We start from the raw sequence: 19,092 nt of genomic DNA, 5'->3' as shown, positions 1-19,092 counted from the left end.
AACTTTCAAGCCATCAACATCCGCCGATTTTTCGCTCGGAATTTCAGCAAGGCTTTTAAGCATATGGCCGCTTAGGGTCTCTCGGCTACATCTGCCTCTTATTGTTATGCGTTTTCCTTGTATGTAGTATTCGAGGTGCTTAAGCTCCAGTAATGAGTATGGTTGGCTTTGATGAATGATTGAATTAATTGGAATATCAACCATTTCACAATTAAGCTATTTTGCATGTTTTCAAACATGTTTTCTTAAAATTTGTCTTGAATATCTTGATTTATCATGGGAAGCATCACATCAGCATTTATCGTGGGACACATCAGCATCAGCTGGCAAATTTGCATCTTAAATTATTAAAAAAAAACCTTAGATCCAATACCATGTAATTCTAAGCCGATTTATTCAAAAAATCTAAGTAACCAGTGCCCTCATCATCCGCGGGCTAGCAATGGTGCTTGGAGCAATTATTTTCGCAGCAACGCGCGTTGCTAAGAGAGCTCTGCTCTCACAACTCTCTCTCTCTCTCTCTCTCTCTCTCTCTCTCTCTCTTTCTCTCTCTCTCTCTCTCTCTCTCTCTCTCTCGCTGAATGGTTACTCTCACGTCATTGTGGCGATTTTCGATTTTATATATAGCGAGATTTCAGTGGACCTTTAAGAGTATTCTCTAAGAGAAAGTTTCGCTTAATAATCAAATCTAATTACTGCTCAGGTGTTAAATTTTACGAGTAAAATGTCGTCCAGCAACCAGCAACATCCATTCAGTTCTGGTTTCATTTCTTTTTTTTTAATTATTTCATACATTGATACATACATTGATACATTGGACTCTTTTTCACGCTTTAAAAGTGATAATAAAATCCCTTCATTCTCAAATCATAACATTGACTTGGCACATGTAACCATCTATTTTCCTTCTCATATAAATATAATATGTGAGTCTCTGGAACAGATTAAACTCGTTATGCGTGTGTTCACTGCATTGCATTTCATTAGCGCACGTTACATGATTTTACTTATATTTTTGATACTTTAGCAAGAACAAAGAGTTGACGCAATCGGAATTTTGTATAGCACTGCTTTTTTTTTTTAATTTACAGCTCAAGGCGGGTTCATACGTGTTGCGCAGCGACCACATCGAAGGTGGCTGTTTGAATTTATAATTAAATAATTTATATTTTGTTCTTAGTAGGCTATGATAGCTTGTAATTTAGAGTATGAAAGGAGGAAATAATTATAATAAATCACCCAAGTGCCACAAATCCACTAAACGACCACTAAACGGCTTCTAAACGACTCAAGTTCTCTACCTAAACGGAATATAGAAAGACTTCGTTTAGCAGACGGCAAACGACTCATGCATTCTAAAAATAGCGAAAAAGATGGTGGCGCACTCTGTTGGTGGGATACCCCAACCAGTTGAGCTTCATCGCTTGGAGGAGAGTTTTCTCATTTCCTCTGTACTGTTGTATGGTTTCGCATTGAAGTTATGCATCGCTAGAACTAGAACGGCGATACGCTTGTTTAAATACTAAACTCCAACAGAAACCACCAGTACTGAAGTAAGTGAGATTCGAATAATGGTCGTTGGTGTTGATGCCCACGTATCTGACCACACGACCATTCATATATATTTTTGCTCAGAAAGTTAGAAGGCTATATAGGTCATGATAAGATGGCTTGTCGAAACACATTGCAAGAAAAGGATAGCAATATAATGATGAGTTGTAACGCCAGGACTCCACAGAGCATAACACGGAGCGCAACATAACAACTGACAGCTGCCAAACGCTTCCCAAAACGCTTGGGAAAGGAGGTAAAGCGTTTCATTAACTTTCGGTCATCGCAGTAGGCTGGTAGTTTTTCTACGAGCAATGAGCGGCCTACTAAGGATGTTCAAAATATGATACCAGCAATAAAGCGTTTTCTAAAGCGTTTGGCAGCTGTCAGTTGTTATGTTGCGCTCCGTGTTATGCTCTGTGGAGTCCTGGCGTAATACGCCATCTATTGATCAAAGCAATGAAGCTGTGGAGCTTTCATTTTTTTACTATGGATATTCAATTTTCCAGTCGTTTAAGCTTAATCTGTGGCGCTTGGGCAGTCTTACACCAGCATTTCATGAGTGCCCCAAGCGCCACAGATTAAGCTTAAACGACTGGAAAATTGAATATCCATAGAAAAAAAAATGAAAGCTCTACAGCTTGATTGGTTTGATCAATAGATGGCGTATTAAAAACTGATTATTATATTGCTATCCTTTTCTTGCAATGTGTTTCGGCAAGTTTCATCTTATCATGACCTATATAGCCTTCTAACTTTCCGAGCAAAAATCTACATGAATGGTCGTGTGGTCAGATACGTGGGTATCAACACCAACGACCATTACTCAAATAAATCTCACTTGCTTCAGTGCTGGTGGTTTCCATTGGAGTTTAGTATTTAAACAATTGTATCGCCGTTCTAGTTCTAGCGATGCATAACATCAATGCGAAACCATACAACAGTACAGAGGAAATGAGAAAGCTCTCCTCCAAGCGATGAAGCTCAACTGGCTGGGGTATCCCACCAACAGAGAGCGCCACCAGTTTTTTCGCTGTTTTTAGAATGCATGAGTCGTTTGCCGTCTGCTAAACGAAGTCTTTCTATATTCCGTTTAGGTAGAGAACTTGAGTCGTTTAGAAGCCGTTTAGTGGTCGTTTAGTGGATTTGTGGCACTTGGGGCGTTTCTCTGTTTGGTGTTAAGATTCTCCCGGGTGAAACCAGGGCGAATACGATTGCCTTCTCGACAGCGCTTAACGAAATCAGTAGCGGCGCTACCACGGCATAGACCTCCCAATTTAATTTGGAAAAGAGGTAACTAGCCTGGTAGGCCAATACTGAAAGTAGTTTGGTGAAGGAGAGTTGGACCGTTGACGCTCCCGAAACCCTTTTGCCCGGGACGTTCTGTTCCGTGGCAGCAGACGGTTATCAAGCGCTCCAGAACGACCGAAACCTTCGCGGTCGGCTTGGCCGTCGGGTCCGGAACAATACGAATAGTTAAACCATAAGTGCCCCTTGATTGAGGATTGAGGAGTCTTAACCTTTAAGTTGGCAACCGGATACCCGGGTATTTTTTTCAACTTTAAACTGAAATAACTTTTGATTCATTGCTTTTATTGACCTGAAATTTTCCGTAGCCTCCCAACTTTTAATTTATGATTTTTTGGTACATAAATTTTAATTTTAAACAGTCTGTAAGTATTTTATTTTGAATTTTTTAAACTTTACCACGTAAGTTGGCAACCAGCATACCCGGGTATTCCATACATTTTGTATGGAGAATGACGTTTCTCTTCTTCCTCTTTTTGTATTGTGCTTATTTTCGAGTCAAATTCAAGCGATTCCAAATTTCAATTTGACCGTTATTTTTATAATAAAATGGAAAAACTTAATTAATAAATGAAATAGAAGAGAATATATGGTCGGCATTACTTGCTTACAGCATTAAAATATAGAAAGCATTGTTTACCTATGAAAATCGTTAATTTTTTGCATCAAAACGTGTGGAATACCCGGGTATGCCGGTTGCCAACTTACGTGTGTAAATCTGGTTGCCAACTCTACGGTTAAATTTGATGAAGTAGAGTTTTGCACGATACGTGAAACCAGCAATAATTCGATATTGCTTTTTTTTGCTCTGCCTCAGGCAAAATACTTCAACCATCACGTCCACGGAAGTATTAAAGTTATACTGTTATTTTGGACTATAAAAATAGAAGTAATTTTGTCAATATATCGAATTATAGCTGGTTTCACGTATCGTGCAAAACTCTACTTCATCAAATTTAAGACTCCTCAATCCTTTCGTTATTCTTCTTATTTGGCACAGCAACCGATACGGAGCTTACCCATACCCATGACGGCCATGCTGTTCAGTCGTACAAGTTGACGATAATACAATAGCTAATACGGCTCTCTCAACGAAAGCATTAATATTATTATGCATTTTATTATTATTATTATTATCCGAATTTCCGAGCCGGTCTCGTAGTACAGTCGTCAACTCGTACGACTTAACAACATGCCCGTCATGGGTTCAATCCCCAAATAGACCGCGCCGCCATACGTAGGACTGACTATCCTGCTATGGGGGGAAATCAATTAGTCACTGAAAGCCAAAGCCCATAAGTGGTACAAGCAGGCCTTGACCGACAGCGGTTGTTGAGCCAAAGAAGAAGAAGAAGATTATCCGAATTTTGTCCCTTCTCAGCAATATGCTGGGAACTTTTCACCCCGGGCTATTCAAATGCCAAAGGTGAATGAATCTCATTATCATTTCTCCTCTCTCTTTTCTTAATGTTAATGAGTTTGCACCGGATGTTAGTTATGGGGATTCAGGAACCTTCTTAAAGTGCTACATGTTCGAAGAATCACCGCCTTCTGAATCCTGGGTAGTTCTCTCTGCAGTTCGAGCTCGTTCAGGGAACGTAAGAGGGCCATAGGTACAATTCCGGTCGCCGAGATGACTACCGGAACAATGCGGATATCCTCCAGATACCACGTCTGCTTCAACTCCTCTGCCAGATCATGATACTTCATCACCTTGGTGGAAAATGTTGTCTGAACATTTTGGTCTAACGTTACAGCAATGTCGATGTCGATGGTCGCTCGTTTCTTTCTTTTCTCGTAGTCTGAGATGTCTGGCCTATTGGCACGGATGAGGATGTCCGTTATAATTTCGCGATCTCAATACAGCTTTATGCAATCATTTTCCAAGACTTGATCTGGGAGATATCGGTAGTAGGGTCAAAATCGCTCTACCAACTTGTACCCCAGTGCAAGCTGCTGGTGCACAATTTTGTAAACGTCGTTGTGGCGATCGAGATACGCTGATCCAGCTAGCACGGGACAGCCGGCAATGACATGCTCGATCGATTCTCCTCCTAAGTTGCACATTCTGCACCGGTCCTTCACGTCTTCACGCAATTTATCTTCTTCTTCTTCTTTGGCACAACAACCGCTGTCGATCAAGGCCTGACAGTACCCACTAGTGGAGAGGAGCTTGGCTTTCAGTGACTTATTGTTACCATAGCAGGATAGTCAGTCCTACGTATGCACGGTCTATTCGGGGCTTGAACCCATGACGGGCATGTTGTTACGTCGTACGAGTTGACGACTGTACCACCAGACCGGCCCTGTCACGCAATATATACCTCGTCGCAATTACTCGGTCTTGGATGGCTACCATGAAACCTTCTGTCTCCGAGAAAAGGTCACCCCTCACAAGCCAAATGTTAGACGACACTTTGTCGATATGTTCCACGTCTAATTGATGGGGGCCTCCTTCTGTTCTGGGGGGGGGGGGGGCTCCTTCTGTTGCCACGTTGCGACTTTTTCATCCACAGTGTTAATGTTGCAATTCAGTTGGTAATCTTGCTGCGCTAGATGCAGGGCACTGAATCCGTGATCTGCTTTACACACAGTGCGGTATAGTTCATGTCGGTCTTGGCTTGCCACGAAGTAACTTCGCAGCTGATGGATCTGAGAAACACTAAGTGCCTGAATGTCAATGATGCCTATCCCTCCTATTTTTCGTGGCAGGGTTACTCTCTCGACGGACGCTTTTGGGTGACGCATTCGGTGCTTAATGGAAGCCACACGAATTGTTCGCTCCAACGCTTCCAAGTCAGTCTTAGACCATTTCACCACCCCAAAGCTGTAGGTCAACAAAGGCACCGCAAATGTGTATATTGTTTTCACCCTGTTGCCGGCTGACAAGAAGCTCTTCAGGATACAGCTAACACGATGTAAGAACTTGTCCAGTAGCTCCTTCTTGATTGCTGTATGGTGAATACCCCTCAGCTGCAGGAAACCGAGGAACTTGTACGTTTCACCTTGAACCATGTGGCGGATTTCCTCTTGTTCGTTGGCACGGAAGCTATCGGCATCCAATACTTGACCTCGGTGTAGATGAATTGATCGACATTTGCCGATACCAAATTCCATTTTAATGTCGTTGCTGAATCCCTGCACGGTCTTCAACAGGTGGTGCAGCTTCTGTACTGTTTCTGCGAAAAGCTTCAAGTCATCCATAAAGAAGGTGTGGGTGATTCTCGTGCTTATTTCTTCACTTTTGAGTAAATACCCAAAGTTGCATTGCTGGTTGAGTGTTCTGCTAAGTGGGTTCATAGCAAGACAAAACCACAGCGGACTAAAGGTGTCGCCTTGGAAAATACCCCTCCTGATATTGAGAGATCTTGACCGTAGTACAACTTTTCCGTCGGTAACGTGTAGAGATGTACTCCACATACCCATCGCGTGCTGCATTAGCTTGATGACATTCCCGTCTACTTTGTACAACTGGAGTACCTTAAGAAGGTATGAATGGGGTACTGAATCATACACCTTCTTGTAATCGATGTATGCCATACTTCGATTTCTTTGCTTCTTGGCTGCCTGACCAACTATGACTGTATCAATGATGACCTGGTCTTAGCAGCCTTGCGTGTTTTTCGACATCCTTTCTGTTCTTCGGTCATTACGTTGTTGATATCGCAATGATCTTGCACTTTCTGCGTTATCACTGATGACAGCACTTTGTTTAAGTTAGAAAGCATGGTAATTGGTCTATACTTGGCAGGAATTTTGATCCGGTTGATCCGGTTTTCCAGACGTCGCATCCAGGCGGGCTTTTCAGCCTTGGAGCATGCTCGACCTTCGCTGTCTCATTGCGGATAGGTCCGCAATCCTAGCGTTCGAACAACAGCCACCGCAACTGACTACACAATTAACTGCATATCCTCAATGTTCTCCACGCTATCCAAATACTGAGGTAGGACATCTTGGTTTATGATGCTTACTGCAGTTTTCAGGCGGTAAGAATTATGCAGTTTTGGTAGTCGGTGACGAGACAAGGGGTCTTTCCCATGGAACTGCGTAACAGCTGTGGCCATCTGGAGGGTTAGTTCGTCTCGTAACTGTCAGTGTTGGGTATCCACTGACAATCCTGGAGCGGTGGGTTCATCCAAATCACGATCTTCACTCGCCCTTGATGCATTTTGGTCAATTGTGTTAAGCCCATCAGAAATGCTACTCGATTTGCGCGAGCTTGCCTCTCCAAATTCCCTCCGCACCTTCAGCTTGATCAACTCCAGTTGCTCAGGCGTTACCATATTATTCGGTCATGTCTTGCTCTCATCTTTCTTCTCTTTATAGGCGAAAGAACTCCGTTGGAGCCAAAGCCTCTATAAACTATTCCAACAATGGGGCCCTTTCCGTTTGAAGCTCGTAGGCTGAAATTTCAGCCTGTCAGCTGTTTGCATTGTATAGCAGTTTTCGAGCAGCTATCTAAGTGAGTATAATATACAGGTGGGCTTATCCCAAGGTGTATGAATTTGGAAGGCTGATTTTTATCGCTTCTGCTTCTGAATGAAGATTGTAAGAGTGTTTTGAGTATTTGTCAAGCCTCCAGAAAGCTCGTTGGAGCAAAAGTTTTCACTCGTTCTGTCAAAAAGTGATATTAAAATTTGGTTATAAAAAATGCTATGAGACCACCTGGACTACATACACTTTGATTCCAGATTCGATCACCTAATTTCTTTAATGCACCTTGGGATAAATGTAAACAAACCCGTGTTTTCGAGCAGGTACTCAAATCTAATTCTAGCTTTTAGACTAAAATTTTCTAGACTGAAAATCGCAGGCTAGTTTTTTGAGTGGTTTTGTATGGATTGTTTACATGATTTCAGCCTCCAACTGTCAAACTCCATACAAAAAACTAACTAGAATCGTGAAGGCCTCCAATGTCTTGCTCTGAATGCGGCTTCTGATGCGCATGAGCCCAGCATGACGATAGCAAATGTGTTGAGTCGCTTTAATTTGCTTCGCGCATCTCGCCTGAATCTTTAGCGTCCTTGTTATTTTTGTGTAAAGCGTGTGATTAGGGTAAATGTACCAATAGTGTTGCAATTTGTGGTGGTACAGATGTATTTTAATGGATTTAAAGTGTCAGGAACGACAATTTCTGTATATTTCAACACATAACAGTTGGAATATGTTTTATCTTCGCAATCACAACCATTTTCACCATGAAACACATCGAATTTACGAAAAAATACATTTTTTTGTGATTGCTTCGTTGCACTTATAATGGTGGTATGGTTCCTATAGTCGTCGTATTGTGTTCCTATAGTGGTGGTAAACAAAGATACCTCAAAACAGTGTATAATATCAATATAGCTTAGTTTTGAAGCTGTTTTCGTATGAATAGCATGGATTACTGCCATATTAATGATATCTTTCGTAATTTGATCGTAAAAATGTATGAATTTGGTTGATGAAAATTTTGACTGAAGTACTGAATAACACCTGTCGTCAGCCCATACCTAGAAGAGTTTGCTTGATTTGAAGTCGATTTTTCACTCAGCCAGATAAGCGAATTTTGGATTTTGTTTGATAAATTACTTACAGAAAACTCATTTTTGTTGCTTATTTTAATGAAAACAGTACGACATGTCATAAATGTCGTCGAAAAAAATCTAAAATTAGCTGTTTTTATTGATTTTAGAACTAGGACCACTATAGGAACATGCCTGTTTGGTGTACCTATAATGGCACTATCGTAAAAAACACTTAAAAATACGTAAAAATGGTCAAAAGCCAATGAATTTGAATAAAACAATATCATTTGACGACAATTATGTTAAAAAACTAATAATTGCGTTGTTATGTGGTCATTTAGAACGTTAACCAAAAAAATTGAGTATCGTTATGAAATCCTAAGGATTTTGGAAAAATTTTGATACCTTTCACAAAATAATAGATTTTTCGGTCACTAAGAAACGAAATGGCCCCATTTCATTTTAAAATCCTTTGTAAAAGGCTAGATAACATTTCACACTATCATAAATAACTTAACTACTGTTAATTTATCATATGAGACGCATTTTAGTGCAATACCACCACTATTGCTACTAGCACCACTATAGGTACGTTTACCCTATATATGTTATGAGCCGGTTATATATGTGAGCCGGTCTCGTAGTACAGTCGTCAACTCGTACGACTCTAACAACATGTCCGTCATGGGTTCAAGCCCCAAATGGACCGTGCCGCCATACGTAGGATTGACTATCCTGCTATGGGGGGGTAATCCATAAGTCACTGAAAGCCAAGCCCCACAAGTGGTATAGGCAGGCCTTGACCGACAACGGTTGTTGAGCCAAAAAGAAGAAGAATATATGTTATATTCCTATCGTACTCCTACATATATCGAGTGGGCGTATGAGGTCCGTCGATCATTTCAATTAATATAAAAAATATGCAAATGTCAGTCTCCATCCTCGTGCAAACATAGTAGCAACAAATCACGTAATGGTTCATCTCTCTCGTCCACATAATACGCTGCCGTCGGCATCCTGCCAAAGTGTGTGACTGTTGTCTATCATCCACAGCAACATTAGCAGGTGCAGCATTGGCTTGGTGATTTATAGTGCTGCTGTTTCTGTTTTGCGTTCGTGGTACGGGCTGAGCCCGTTGACTGAAAAGTCGCTCTTGCACCATTTCATCTTCTAGCCGCTGGACGTTTGCTCTGTCCCCCGTCCCAGGCCCAGCTCCAGTAGGGGCTCCTTCCTCGGGGAATCGCATGGTCCTATTTCTCATAGATCGTGCCACCATTATTGCCGTTAGCCTTCTTTCCCGGAGGCATACGGGTTTTTGCCCTGGCATTTCCTCCAAAAACAAAAGCTAAATAGCTTTTACTTGATTGCCTAGGATATTGTACCCTTAGCTCCCACTTTCCCATGGAGGTTTTTCATGGACGCCCAGGAGTTTTCTAGCCTGTGCTCTCACCTATTATTAGGATTATTATCATTATTATGATTATTATCTTCATCAATATAGTTATCATTATTTTCACTAGTTTTTTTTATAATTTAATTTAATAATTTCAATAATTTTATTGGCCAATTGTTCTATATGTAGGACTAACCATCCTGCTATGGTAATCAATAAGTCCATTAGTGCCCATCATCCAGCCCATTAGTGATATAGGCAGGCCTTGACCGACAACAGTTGTAGGACCAAAGAAAAAGAAGAAACGTACTAAACTGGTGCTTTAGTAACGATACTTTACTCTTGTAACTAGTTGCTGTTTAATTTTTTGCGAAGTTGAAATTGGGATATTTTAAAAGAATACGAATCTCTTCATTGCATACGAATAAATTTAAGGTATGGTATTAGCAGCAGGAAAGAAATATATTTACCCATTACGTCTAATTAGATTTACTACGTGGATGAGTTGATTATCACCAAACTAGTGATGGGAAAAATGAAGTTTTTGTCGGAATCGATTTCGGCTAGCTCCGCAGTTTTCTGGAATCGATTCCGGACCCAAGAAACATTTCCATACCTTTTACACTTAAACATATCTTAAAGTATTCTTTATTATGAGTGTACTAAGCCATATACTTTTAACATGTCTTTTGAAGATGCTTAACATTCTTTACAGTTGTTAAACCTTTAAAACGTTCTGACGAAGCTTATAAGACTGTCTGTTAAAACTAAAATTGGAGTTTTGATGGCTGACTTTAATCAACCTGTAAATGTATTCTTAAGCACGTTTAAAGACTTGTTATTTGAGACTAAGGCATCAGGATCAATTGATCTTATTAAATGCATATTAAGTCTTGGATGAAGGGAACTTGGAACATACTATACGGGTTGTTCCTGAAATACGCTTTTAACGCAAAACGTGCATGAGCCGAGAATTTCTAACTTCTTCGTGAGTTGTATTTTACGGTTTTGAACCATAACATATTTATTTTTCTTTTCCTGTTCCTTGCAGTGGGTGGATTTATCCCCTTTTAAAGATTATTAAATATCTGTCTAATTCTAATAATCTAATAAAGGGATAAAACTGAGAAAACAACGATTATGAACTATGCGTATCTCAAACTGACTGCCTGTGCGCGGAGAGTCTTAAAACTTGATAGACTGCACAAGCGCTTCCCAAAGCTATATGCTGTTTACATCGATCTTAGCCACACATATTGCACTACAAATGGTCTGAACTTGTGATCAAGAAAGTCCTTCTGATCTTAATTCAATGGAGTCCATTTTTATTGATATGATTGTTGATTTGTGTGTCCAATATGTGTCAATCGTGTTGATATTTTGATAAACAAATTCATAGTTTACATGAAAAATTGAAAAATGGCATTTTTTAAAACGCTTTTCACGTCATGTTTATTATAACAAAGCTTTTGGTGCAAATTGTGGGCATTCCAAACAATTTTTTTATAAATAATGTATTTTTAACTCAAAAGATACATATCATCGAGGTGCTTTGATATTTTTCACATTATTATAATGTATTTCAACAGTTAAATCTTCTTGGCATGGATTTCTGCTCATACGCGAGCGATTTCCACAGAAAAATATCAAGACCGTTATCATGACTTCATATTCGATGCTTCATTACCATCTCTTGAACGTATCCATATCAATACAGTCTGTTCCCGAGATACACGGTTCTCGACATACGCAGATTCGGAGTTACGCGGTTTTCTAAATTTACAGATCAAATGACAAATCAGTACAAATTGTTTCAAGGATTGTCCAATGTACAACTATAGTCTTAACAGAGTTCTGTAGATGGGCCCTTTCAGCCTTCAGTGAGTTTTGTAAGACTATAACAAAACTCACTGAAGGCTGAAAGGGCCCATCTACAGAACTCTGTTAAGACTATAGTTGTAAATTGGACAATTCTTAGTTCATACACGACAGTCAGGTGAAAAAGGAAGACTTAATGCAATAACCGTAGCAATATCGTTAAAACTATGATAAGATTTAAAATGTTCGTTGGGGATAGTAGGTCCGGAATCAGTTTCCGGAATCGATTCCGGAATCGGCTCCGGAATCGGAATTGGCTCCAGAATTGATTCCGGAATCGGAATCGATTCCAGAATCGAAATCGGCTCTCGAATAGTAATTGGCTCCTAAATTATAATCGGCTTCCAAACGGAGTCAGTTTCTGCACCGCCATAAAATTAGGCGTTTGGGTCCAATCATACTACATATTGATAACCGCAAAAAACAAAATTTACTTGTAAAAGATCCATTCTCATGGAGATTCCTGGACTGATTTTGCTTCTAAAACTTCTTTTTTCAATTCAAGAACTAATTCACATTCCGGAGCTAATTCTAATTCTGGAGTCAATTATGATTCCGTTATCGATTCCCAGGACAATTCCGATTTCGGAGCCGATTCTGATCGCGGAATCGATTCCGGAGCCGATTTAGGAATCGGCTCCGGAGGCAACTCCGGAATCGGCTCTGGAGTCAACTCTGGAATCAGCTCCGGAGTCAACCGGAATGTTATGGCATATGTTATTTATTCAATTGGAAAACCCTGTAACATCGAAATCAAAGGTGTTGAGATCAATTAGCGCGTGGCCACGGAGGTGACAAAATATTGAAAAAGTTTTCAACTTTGTCAAAATTGCTTGTCAACTTCAAAAATGAGCTTTTCTCGTGGCCGCACCAAAAATATACACAAGAACGACAAAAAGCTCAAACATCTGAATATCATCGATATTTTGTTTAAGAAATACTAAATAGGTATATAAATCAATTAGAAACATGCATTTTATCAATTTTATCAACTTTATTTCCTGGCTACTCCAGGTTACAAAATTTTGACAAAAACTAAAGTGACAAAAGCTCACGATTTGAAAAATTTGTCAGCATTTTGTCACTCCCATGGCCTTTCGCCTAATGGCAAACGTTATTTATTCAATTGGACAGCCCTGTAATGCTTCACTAGTAATATTAATGCAGTTTATCATTTCTTACCTTGTTTAGCACACGATTGGCTTGTTTTTGAGGTTACATCCTTTGCTCCATTCGGTACACTGCTAGCGTTGCTGGTGGTGCTTTGTGTAACGACGATTGCTTTCTGCACATTAGCAAAGGGATTTAAAATTGCTTGTGCTTTCGGTTGGCCTAGCATAGATGATGTAACCATCATACGAACGCCCTCCTGAACGGAACATTTTTGAGAGTTCATTTGAAAGGCTGACGGCATACGGAAAATATTGCTGCTTGTTTTCTCCGGTTTTTCCGTCTTATTACCAGTGGGACCCTTTCCCTCGGTATCCTTACTGTTGGCATTACTGCTACCTGCCGCATCTGTTTGTTCAAGCGACAAAGTAGGTTGCTGAGATTTCTTCGATTTTGTCGGCAGCGATGTTTGTGCCACTGGGGCGATTTTTGGAGCTCCGCAAATTATGGACAAGTTTGTTCGACTAAGACTAGCGAGACCTTCCTTCATCTTTCCTGCCGTATCAGGTTTTAATACATTGGAATCATCGTCATTGCTAGCCGTATCCTCTAGCGATCCCTGGGGAAAAGAGAGTACGTTTTTGAATACCTGTTTACAATATTGGTGCTATGTATCCTTCAAGTGAATCCCACAGCAACAAAAAAACCTTAAAATCTACATGACTATCAGGGTAATACGAAGGACCCATACGCACCTGAACACTGCTCTCCTGAATTGTGCTGTCGCTCACATCGCTCTCCGGTATGACGACCAGCTCTGATTCTGTGTCGTCTCCATCGACCTCAGCATGCTTGCGTGCCTTGCTACCACCGGCACCCTTACCTCTGGATGAGCGTCCTTTGGAAGATTCCTCACATCCATACAATGAAAGTGTCGCAGTTTGCAGCGGGCTGTACGGTGGGCTGCTATCGTTTGTTGTCCGTTTTTCATCTCCCAGCTCCGAGGTGGCGCCGAGCGAAGGTTGACTTTGATTGCGTAAGCGTGTCGCAGAGTAATCCATAATGATGGTGGTCGGAATACGACGACATTTGTGAAACTGTGCATCCAGCGAATTGATAACAAGGCGAATCAAATTCTGCACCTGATCGGCCATGGAAGCCTGATTATACTGGTACTTGTACAAAATGACCAGTAACGACATCAGCCAGTTCCGTCGCACATGCGGCTCTAGATACCAGATGGAAAAATTGTACGTTACGACATTATTGTGGTGATTTTGATCTGCACCGCTAGCCGTTCCTGGCGGCAGGAAGCCTCCGTTTGCCTGATTCGGAGCGTAGAGCAGCAGCTGGATAACGGTTGGCAGTAGCAGCCAACCCATTTGATGGTTCTGATCAAGCACCTGCGGGAGATTGGCCATAAATGCGTTGAATACGGATGAGCAGCGCAGGCGGGCAGGCGACACATGGAAGAACTTTTCCCCCTGATTGTAGCCCAAAAGAAGATACAGGTGCCGGAGCACGATGGACTGAATTTTGAACAGTGGTTTCTCATCCGTGGGATAAGCCTGCGTTCAGTCCGTATATACGTATACACGCGGTGTGGTGTGTGAGTGTGTTTATCATCGGGTATGAAATCCGAGTTCCGAATGCGGCGAAAGGGAATCAAGAAACAACAAAAAAAGGGTATCGAGTTAGGAAGTCATGTGCCAGAATTAAAAACGATTGAAAAAAGAAAACAGAAAGAAACGGCTAAAGCAGAATCAATAAGAACGACGATATTTTAGCATGCACTATAACACTGAACGCATGCTCACCAGATCAGGCCGGGACATGAACTGCATCAGAAGGAAGACAAGCAGGTGGATCGTTTCCTTGTCCGCTTCTTCTAGATCGATCACTCGATATAGGCTTCCCATGTGAAAATCTTCATTTTGACCGCTGATCGAATGAACGTGTCCATCTGCAAAAGACCAACGACAGTGGAAGGATTTTAGTCAGCGAACACACAACCAGGAAACGGTTACAGATGAAGACGAAAGGTGTATCGGAAGTGGTATAAACGAGTACTGTTCACGTGTAACACTTCCGCCCATGGTTGCGCTTCCACGCGATCCCTTACCTAGCCCAAAACGAGAGCTTTTCCTCTTCAAAATCGGTGCAGACACTTGGCGGCTGTACACTTTTTCTTTTTCTGTAAATGAAGCGACGACAGGAACGTGACAGGAAAGTGAATGCTTTTAGTAATGAAGTGGATACAATCTTGGCGCCAACACCGAAACGGGTGCAAAGATGCACAGCAGTAAATGCAACCAAAAAATAATCAAACGTACCGATTTTTGATTCCTGGCGCGGTATTATTGTTGCTGGCGCGGACATCGTACGCTTGTAGGGCCATTTAGTACCAAAGGAAGCGCTTAGCGTTTTTGACATGCTTCCGGTCGTGTCGGACTGACTCAACGCTTCCCGGGCCTTGTTTATCTTCGTGGAAAGGATCTCGCTCCCATTTTCACTGTTTCGCAGATCGCGTAAATACGAAATGTCTCCCGCCCGTTCCAGATTTACTTGCGCCTCCACAAATAGCGTATCGAAGCGGTTTAAGAAAAAATCCCACGTGAGTACCTTGCGGTCGGATAGCGAATTGTGTAGCTGATAGATCGATTGTAACACCACAGGCCGGTCTACGATGAACTTGTCAAACTGACTTTCAAGACAATACAGCAGTGCTTGGATGGCATAATCGTGGATGGTTCCAAGGTATAAGGTTGCACGTTGAGCCACGTGCACGTTGATATCGTCGCACGCCGCAATTAGATGGCAAAACGCAGTGGCTAGCGATGTTTGTAGGCTGACCTCGGCCCGAAGCGGAGTGCTGTCCATGAATCGAGTGATCACTGCAAAACATGCATTGAATTTACTCCTTCTTTTTTAATGTTTAAGTACACCTTTCTGTAACGTACCAGTAACACGCTCTACCGCCTCAAACCGAACTCTCCAATCGGCGTCATGAAATGCTTCCTGAATTACTTTCCAAAATACATCTGACCCCATCGGAAGCGTGATGCAGTGCAGCAAAGTTGGCACAGTTACTTGGCAAATGTGCGACTGAGCAGCGGTGCACAGGTCCCACAAGCTTTAAGTATATAAACAATTCGAGCAAATGCTTTTTTGAGTTAGTATTGTTCGTCTTCTATTAGCCAATTTTTTAAACAGCATTTGGATGACGTAGATTACAGTAACGGATAAATGTTAGAAAAGCATCCTTAAAGATCATCTTTTACAACCGTTCCATAATATTTTTTTCCTCGAAATCAACAAGAAGTCTTGTCTCTTAGTGTGTGCTTTTTTCCAAACCTCACATTATCAATTATCCAAACTTGTACATTATGAAAAATGGTTAAAGTCTGCATAAATAAATGGCACATTAATACGAGCGAAGGCCCTTAACGGTGGCCCTAAAGGAATTCTAAACCAAAGAAGGATTGAGAAGCAAATTTACTTGTGAGCGGGGAAAGGTCCCTTTTTTCGGGGCCCTACAAGACCTCGGGGCACCACGCGGCCGCTTAGTTTGCGTATTCCGCCCCCTGTGTACAGAATGTTGCAATAAATCGTAAGAAAAAGAAGTTGTACAGCAGATACGTACTTTTTGATTAGCATATTCTCTTGACACCAAATGAAGAATCCCCGATTATCTCGAGCGGCCTTTACGAAAGCATCGCCATGCAGGACCATCACGTTCAGGCATTGCAGTACGTAGTACAGTATATCAGCTTTGTCGATGTTTGGGATTTCCTTCAACAGTTGATAGATGAACTGTAAAGACTGAGGCAGGGTGTCGATGGAAAACTTGAACTTTCCAACCGATGTGTGCCAAAACTCCTCGTCTCCATCGAATGGATGGGATCCGTCCAGATTTTCCGAATCAAGGCCGCCACCTTCAGAGCTGCTTTCGCCAATCACATTCGGTTTCGCAATCTGCACCGTAGCAGTAGCTAGACCCAGACCAGTGGTGAAACAATGTTAGCAATTATTTATGTTTTCGACTGCTAGACAGGTACGAGAAGGTACAATCTATACTTACCGACGTCGGCTTCGGACAACGTAACAGATCGTGCCACCGCCGGTACCACCTTTTCCGAAGGCATTATTGCAGCCAGGTCTAATTGTTCCGAGACTGTTTCCACCGTGGCGGTCATGATCTAAACACAATAAAAAGTCGTAAACGATCTTAATCCATGTAGCGAGCGTGTTATATGTGTGTGTATATATTTAAATATATATACACACACATATACTTCGTACCAATTATTTGCATCATGATTAGATACATGTGTTTCAAATATATTTAACACCTCGTTTTCACTCCTCGCTCACAGACACATGCTTGATTGTGTCATAGTTTTAACTTGATCTTAGTTATGGTATTATACGCAACAAGTTTCACACATCACGTACACAGAAGTGAAAAAAACACAGAAATTAAAATGACACAATTAGCCACAAAGAGGTGACGCAAAAGAGATAAACAAAAATGATTTGGAATAAAACAACAGAAATAACGAAACGACTAAAGAGAGACAGTGGAACGGTATAAATGAAGCAAACTTTGTATTAACTTTAGACGAGCGTTTAAACGCTGTTCTCGGTGAATGAACATAAATATATGATAAAAAAACACCAATGAATGATTCACAGCATTCAATATTTTCTATTTTATCAAACAAGTAAGAGACCTTCCATTAAGTTAAGATCATGCACAGTTTGTATAAGTTTAGCAGTTATAGTACATTTAGTATTTTCATCAATTTTCAGAATATAACTTTTCAGAATTTTATAGATAATGACACGAATTTTTTATAGATATAGAGTTGTGATTGAAATAATGTCGATCGAAACATATGGTAAAATGTGGGCCACGGCAATGGGAGCCGGTAGTGAATACCACTTTACCACCACAAGTAACAAAACAATGCTAAATGTGTGGTGGGAACGAAATATTTTTGCCTAAAATTAGATAATCGCAAATTCAATTCTTGTTCATTTCACCTCCCTATGCAGGTATGCATTAATTAGCATGGTAAAAACATCATAAAAAAGTCCATCTAATCGAAAACATCGTTAATACACCACCCTTTAATGAATTGAGCAAAAACAAATAATATTTTCTCGCTAACAGTTAGCAAACGATTATACTCTACTTTTTGTCTCATATCGATCGACAGATGTGCTAGTTGTGTTTGTGTGTGTGTTTTTTTTATACACTGTGATGATGATTGCATTAGAGAAGATAGAAGACAGTTAATATAATACATACAGAACAAACATGCGGCATATGTACTAATACACCACCAACCGAGTGAGGTTCCGGCTGTGGAACTGCTACCGGTACTGGACCTAAATGTTAGTGTTTCGATAATCAACGCACACAATCGGAACAGAGAAACAGGAAGAAAAAAATGGAAAGAAACAAACAAAGAAAAGATTATTAATTGGTTCAATTTTATTTGTCAGCGGTCCTGCAAGCTAAATTTTTTCTCAGTGCGCTTTAAAAGCTAGCGAAGCGAGAAATGTTTCTAATAACGGCTCAAACACTTGCATCCAGAGCCGGTTAACGCTACCTACTGTTGCATGCATATTATTACTACCAGACAGCGTTTGTCTATGCGAATACTAATTGTGAACAAATATCGCTAAATAGTAGTGTAGGGTAAAATATAGTTGACTCTCTTTTATCAACAAACAATAGTGAGAGTTCGAGAATTTCAATTTCGAAACCCCTGACAACAAAACGATTGTGCTACATGTTTTGAAACCGAACACTACACTACTACAAACACAATACAATGGCCAAAAAATATAAGCATAATTATTTAACCCATAATTATTTAACATTAACTAGGCTCTCTTTGCCATACAATAAACTCCTTTATGATGGACACACAATTTAATGTATCGGTAATATAGTTGCAATACAAATTGACCTATAAAATAGTTTAAACGTTTGAATTGTAAAGGCATTGAATAACGAATTAAATGCATAGCAAAGTTCAGAAATTATGGAAGACATTCACCTGCCATTATAATGACTTTTCCGGCATCATCAAGAATAGAAGGCATGACTTTTATTTTTTCGGTTTGGTTTTTGGAATTGAAGTATTTTGTTTTGTACATGTTTGTATTGTTTTGATATTGTTTAATTTTTTGTTGTTGTTGTGAAGTGTACGTGTTGATAAGACGCGTTTGTAATGTTTTAGTATGATTTTTTTGGCGTGTCGGTTGATATAAAAAAACGAAAAAGAGACATATACACATGTACATTAGGAATGAATGAACGATATCGTG

At 40.6% G+C, this 19,092-nt stretch overlaps 1 protein-coding gene across 6 annotated transcripts in view; it reads right to left on the bottom strand.

Annotated features, from left to right (window-relative positions):
• LOC1279690 (protein unc-79 homolog) overlaps nucleotides 1-19,092 on the bottom strand; it is a 30,939-nt gene that overhangs the window by 5,244 nt on the left and 6,603 nt on the right. For 3 of the 6 annotated variants that reach the window (XM_061660926.1, XM_061660924.1, XM_061660925.1), the window contains exons 10-19: nucleotides 18,822-18,869; nucleotides 18,065-18,144; nucleotides 16,832-16,949; nucleotides 16,394-16,742; nucleotides 15,711-15,883; nucleotides 15,084-15,644; nucleotides 14,873-14,944; nucleotides 14,568-14,713; nucleotides 13,506-14,318; nucleotides 12,823-13,369 (exon numbers count right to left, since the gene is read on the bottom strand). In XM_061660926.1, coding sequence (XP_061516910.1) covers nucleotides 12,823-13,369; nucleotides 13,506-14,318; nucleotides 14,568-14,713; nucleotides 14,873-14,944; nucleotides 15,084-15,644; nucleotides 15,711-15,883; nucleotides 16,394-16,742; nucleotides 16,832-16,949; nucleotides 18,065-18,144; nucleotides 18,822-18,869 — 2,907 coding nt within the window. Of the gene's footprint in view, nucleotides 1-12,822; nucleotides 13,370-13,505; nucleotides 14,319-14,567; nucleotides 14,714-14,872; nucleotides 14,945-15,083; nucleotides 15,645-15,710; nucleotides 15,884-15,947; nucleotides 16,335-16,393; nucleotides 16,743-16,831; nucleotides 18,145-18,821; nucleotides 18,870-19,092 lie in introns of those variants that run through there. The other 3 variants (XM_061660927.1, XR_009766469.1, XR_009766470.1) reach the window with 3 other exon arrangements.

Source organism: Anopheles gambiae, chromosome 3 (assembly GCF_943734735.2).
Source record: "Anopheles gambiae chromosome 3, idAnoGambNW_F1_1, whole genome shotgun sequence".
Lineage (NCBI taxonomy): Eukaryota > Metazoa > Arthropoda > Insecta > Diptera > Culicidae > Anopheles > Anopheles gambiae.
Note: the sequence above shows the minus strand (reverse complement) of the source record. Positions and strands in the feature narration are given on the sequence as shown.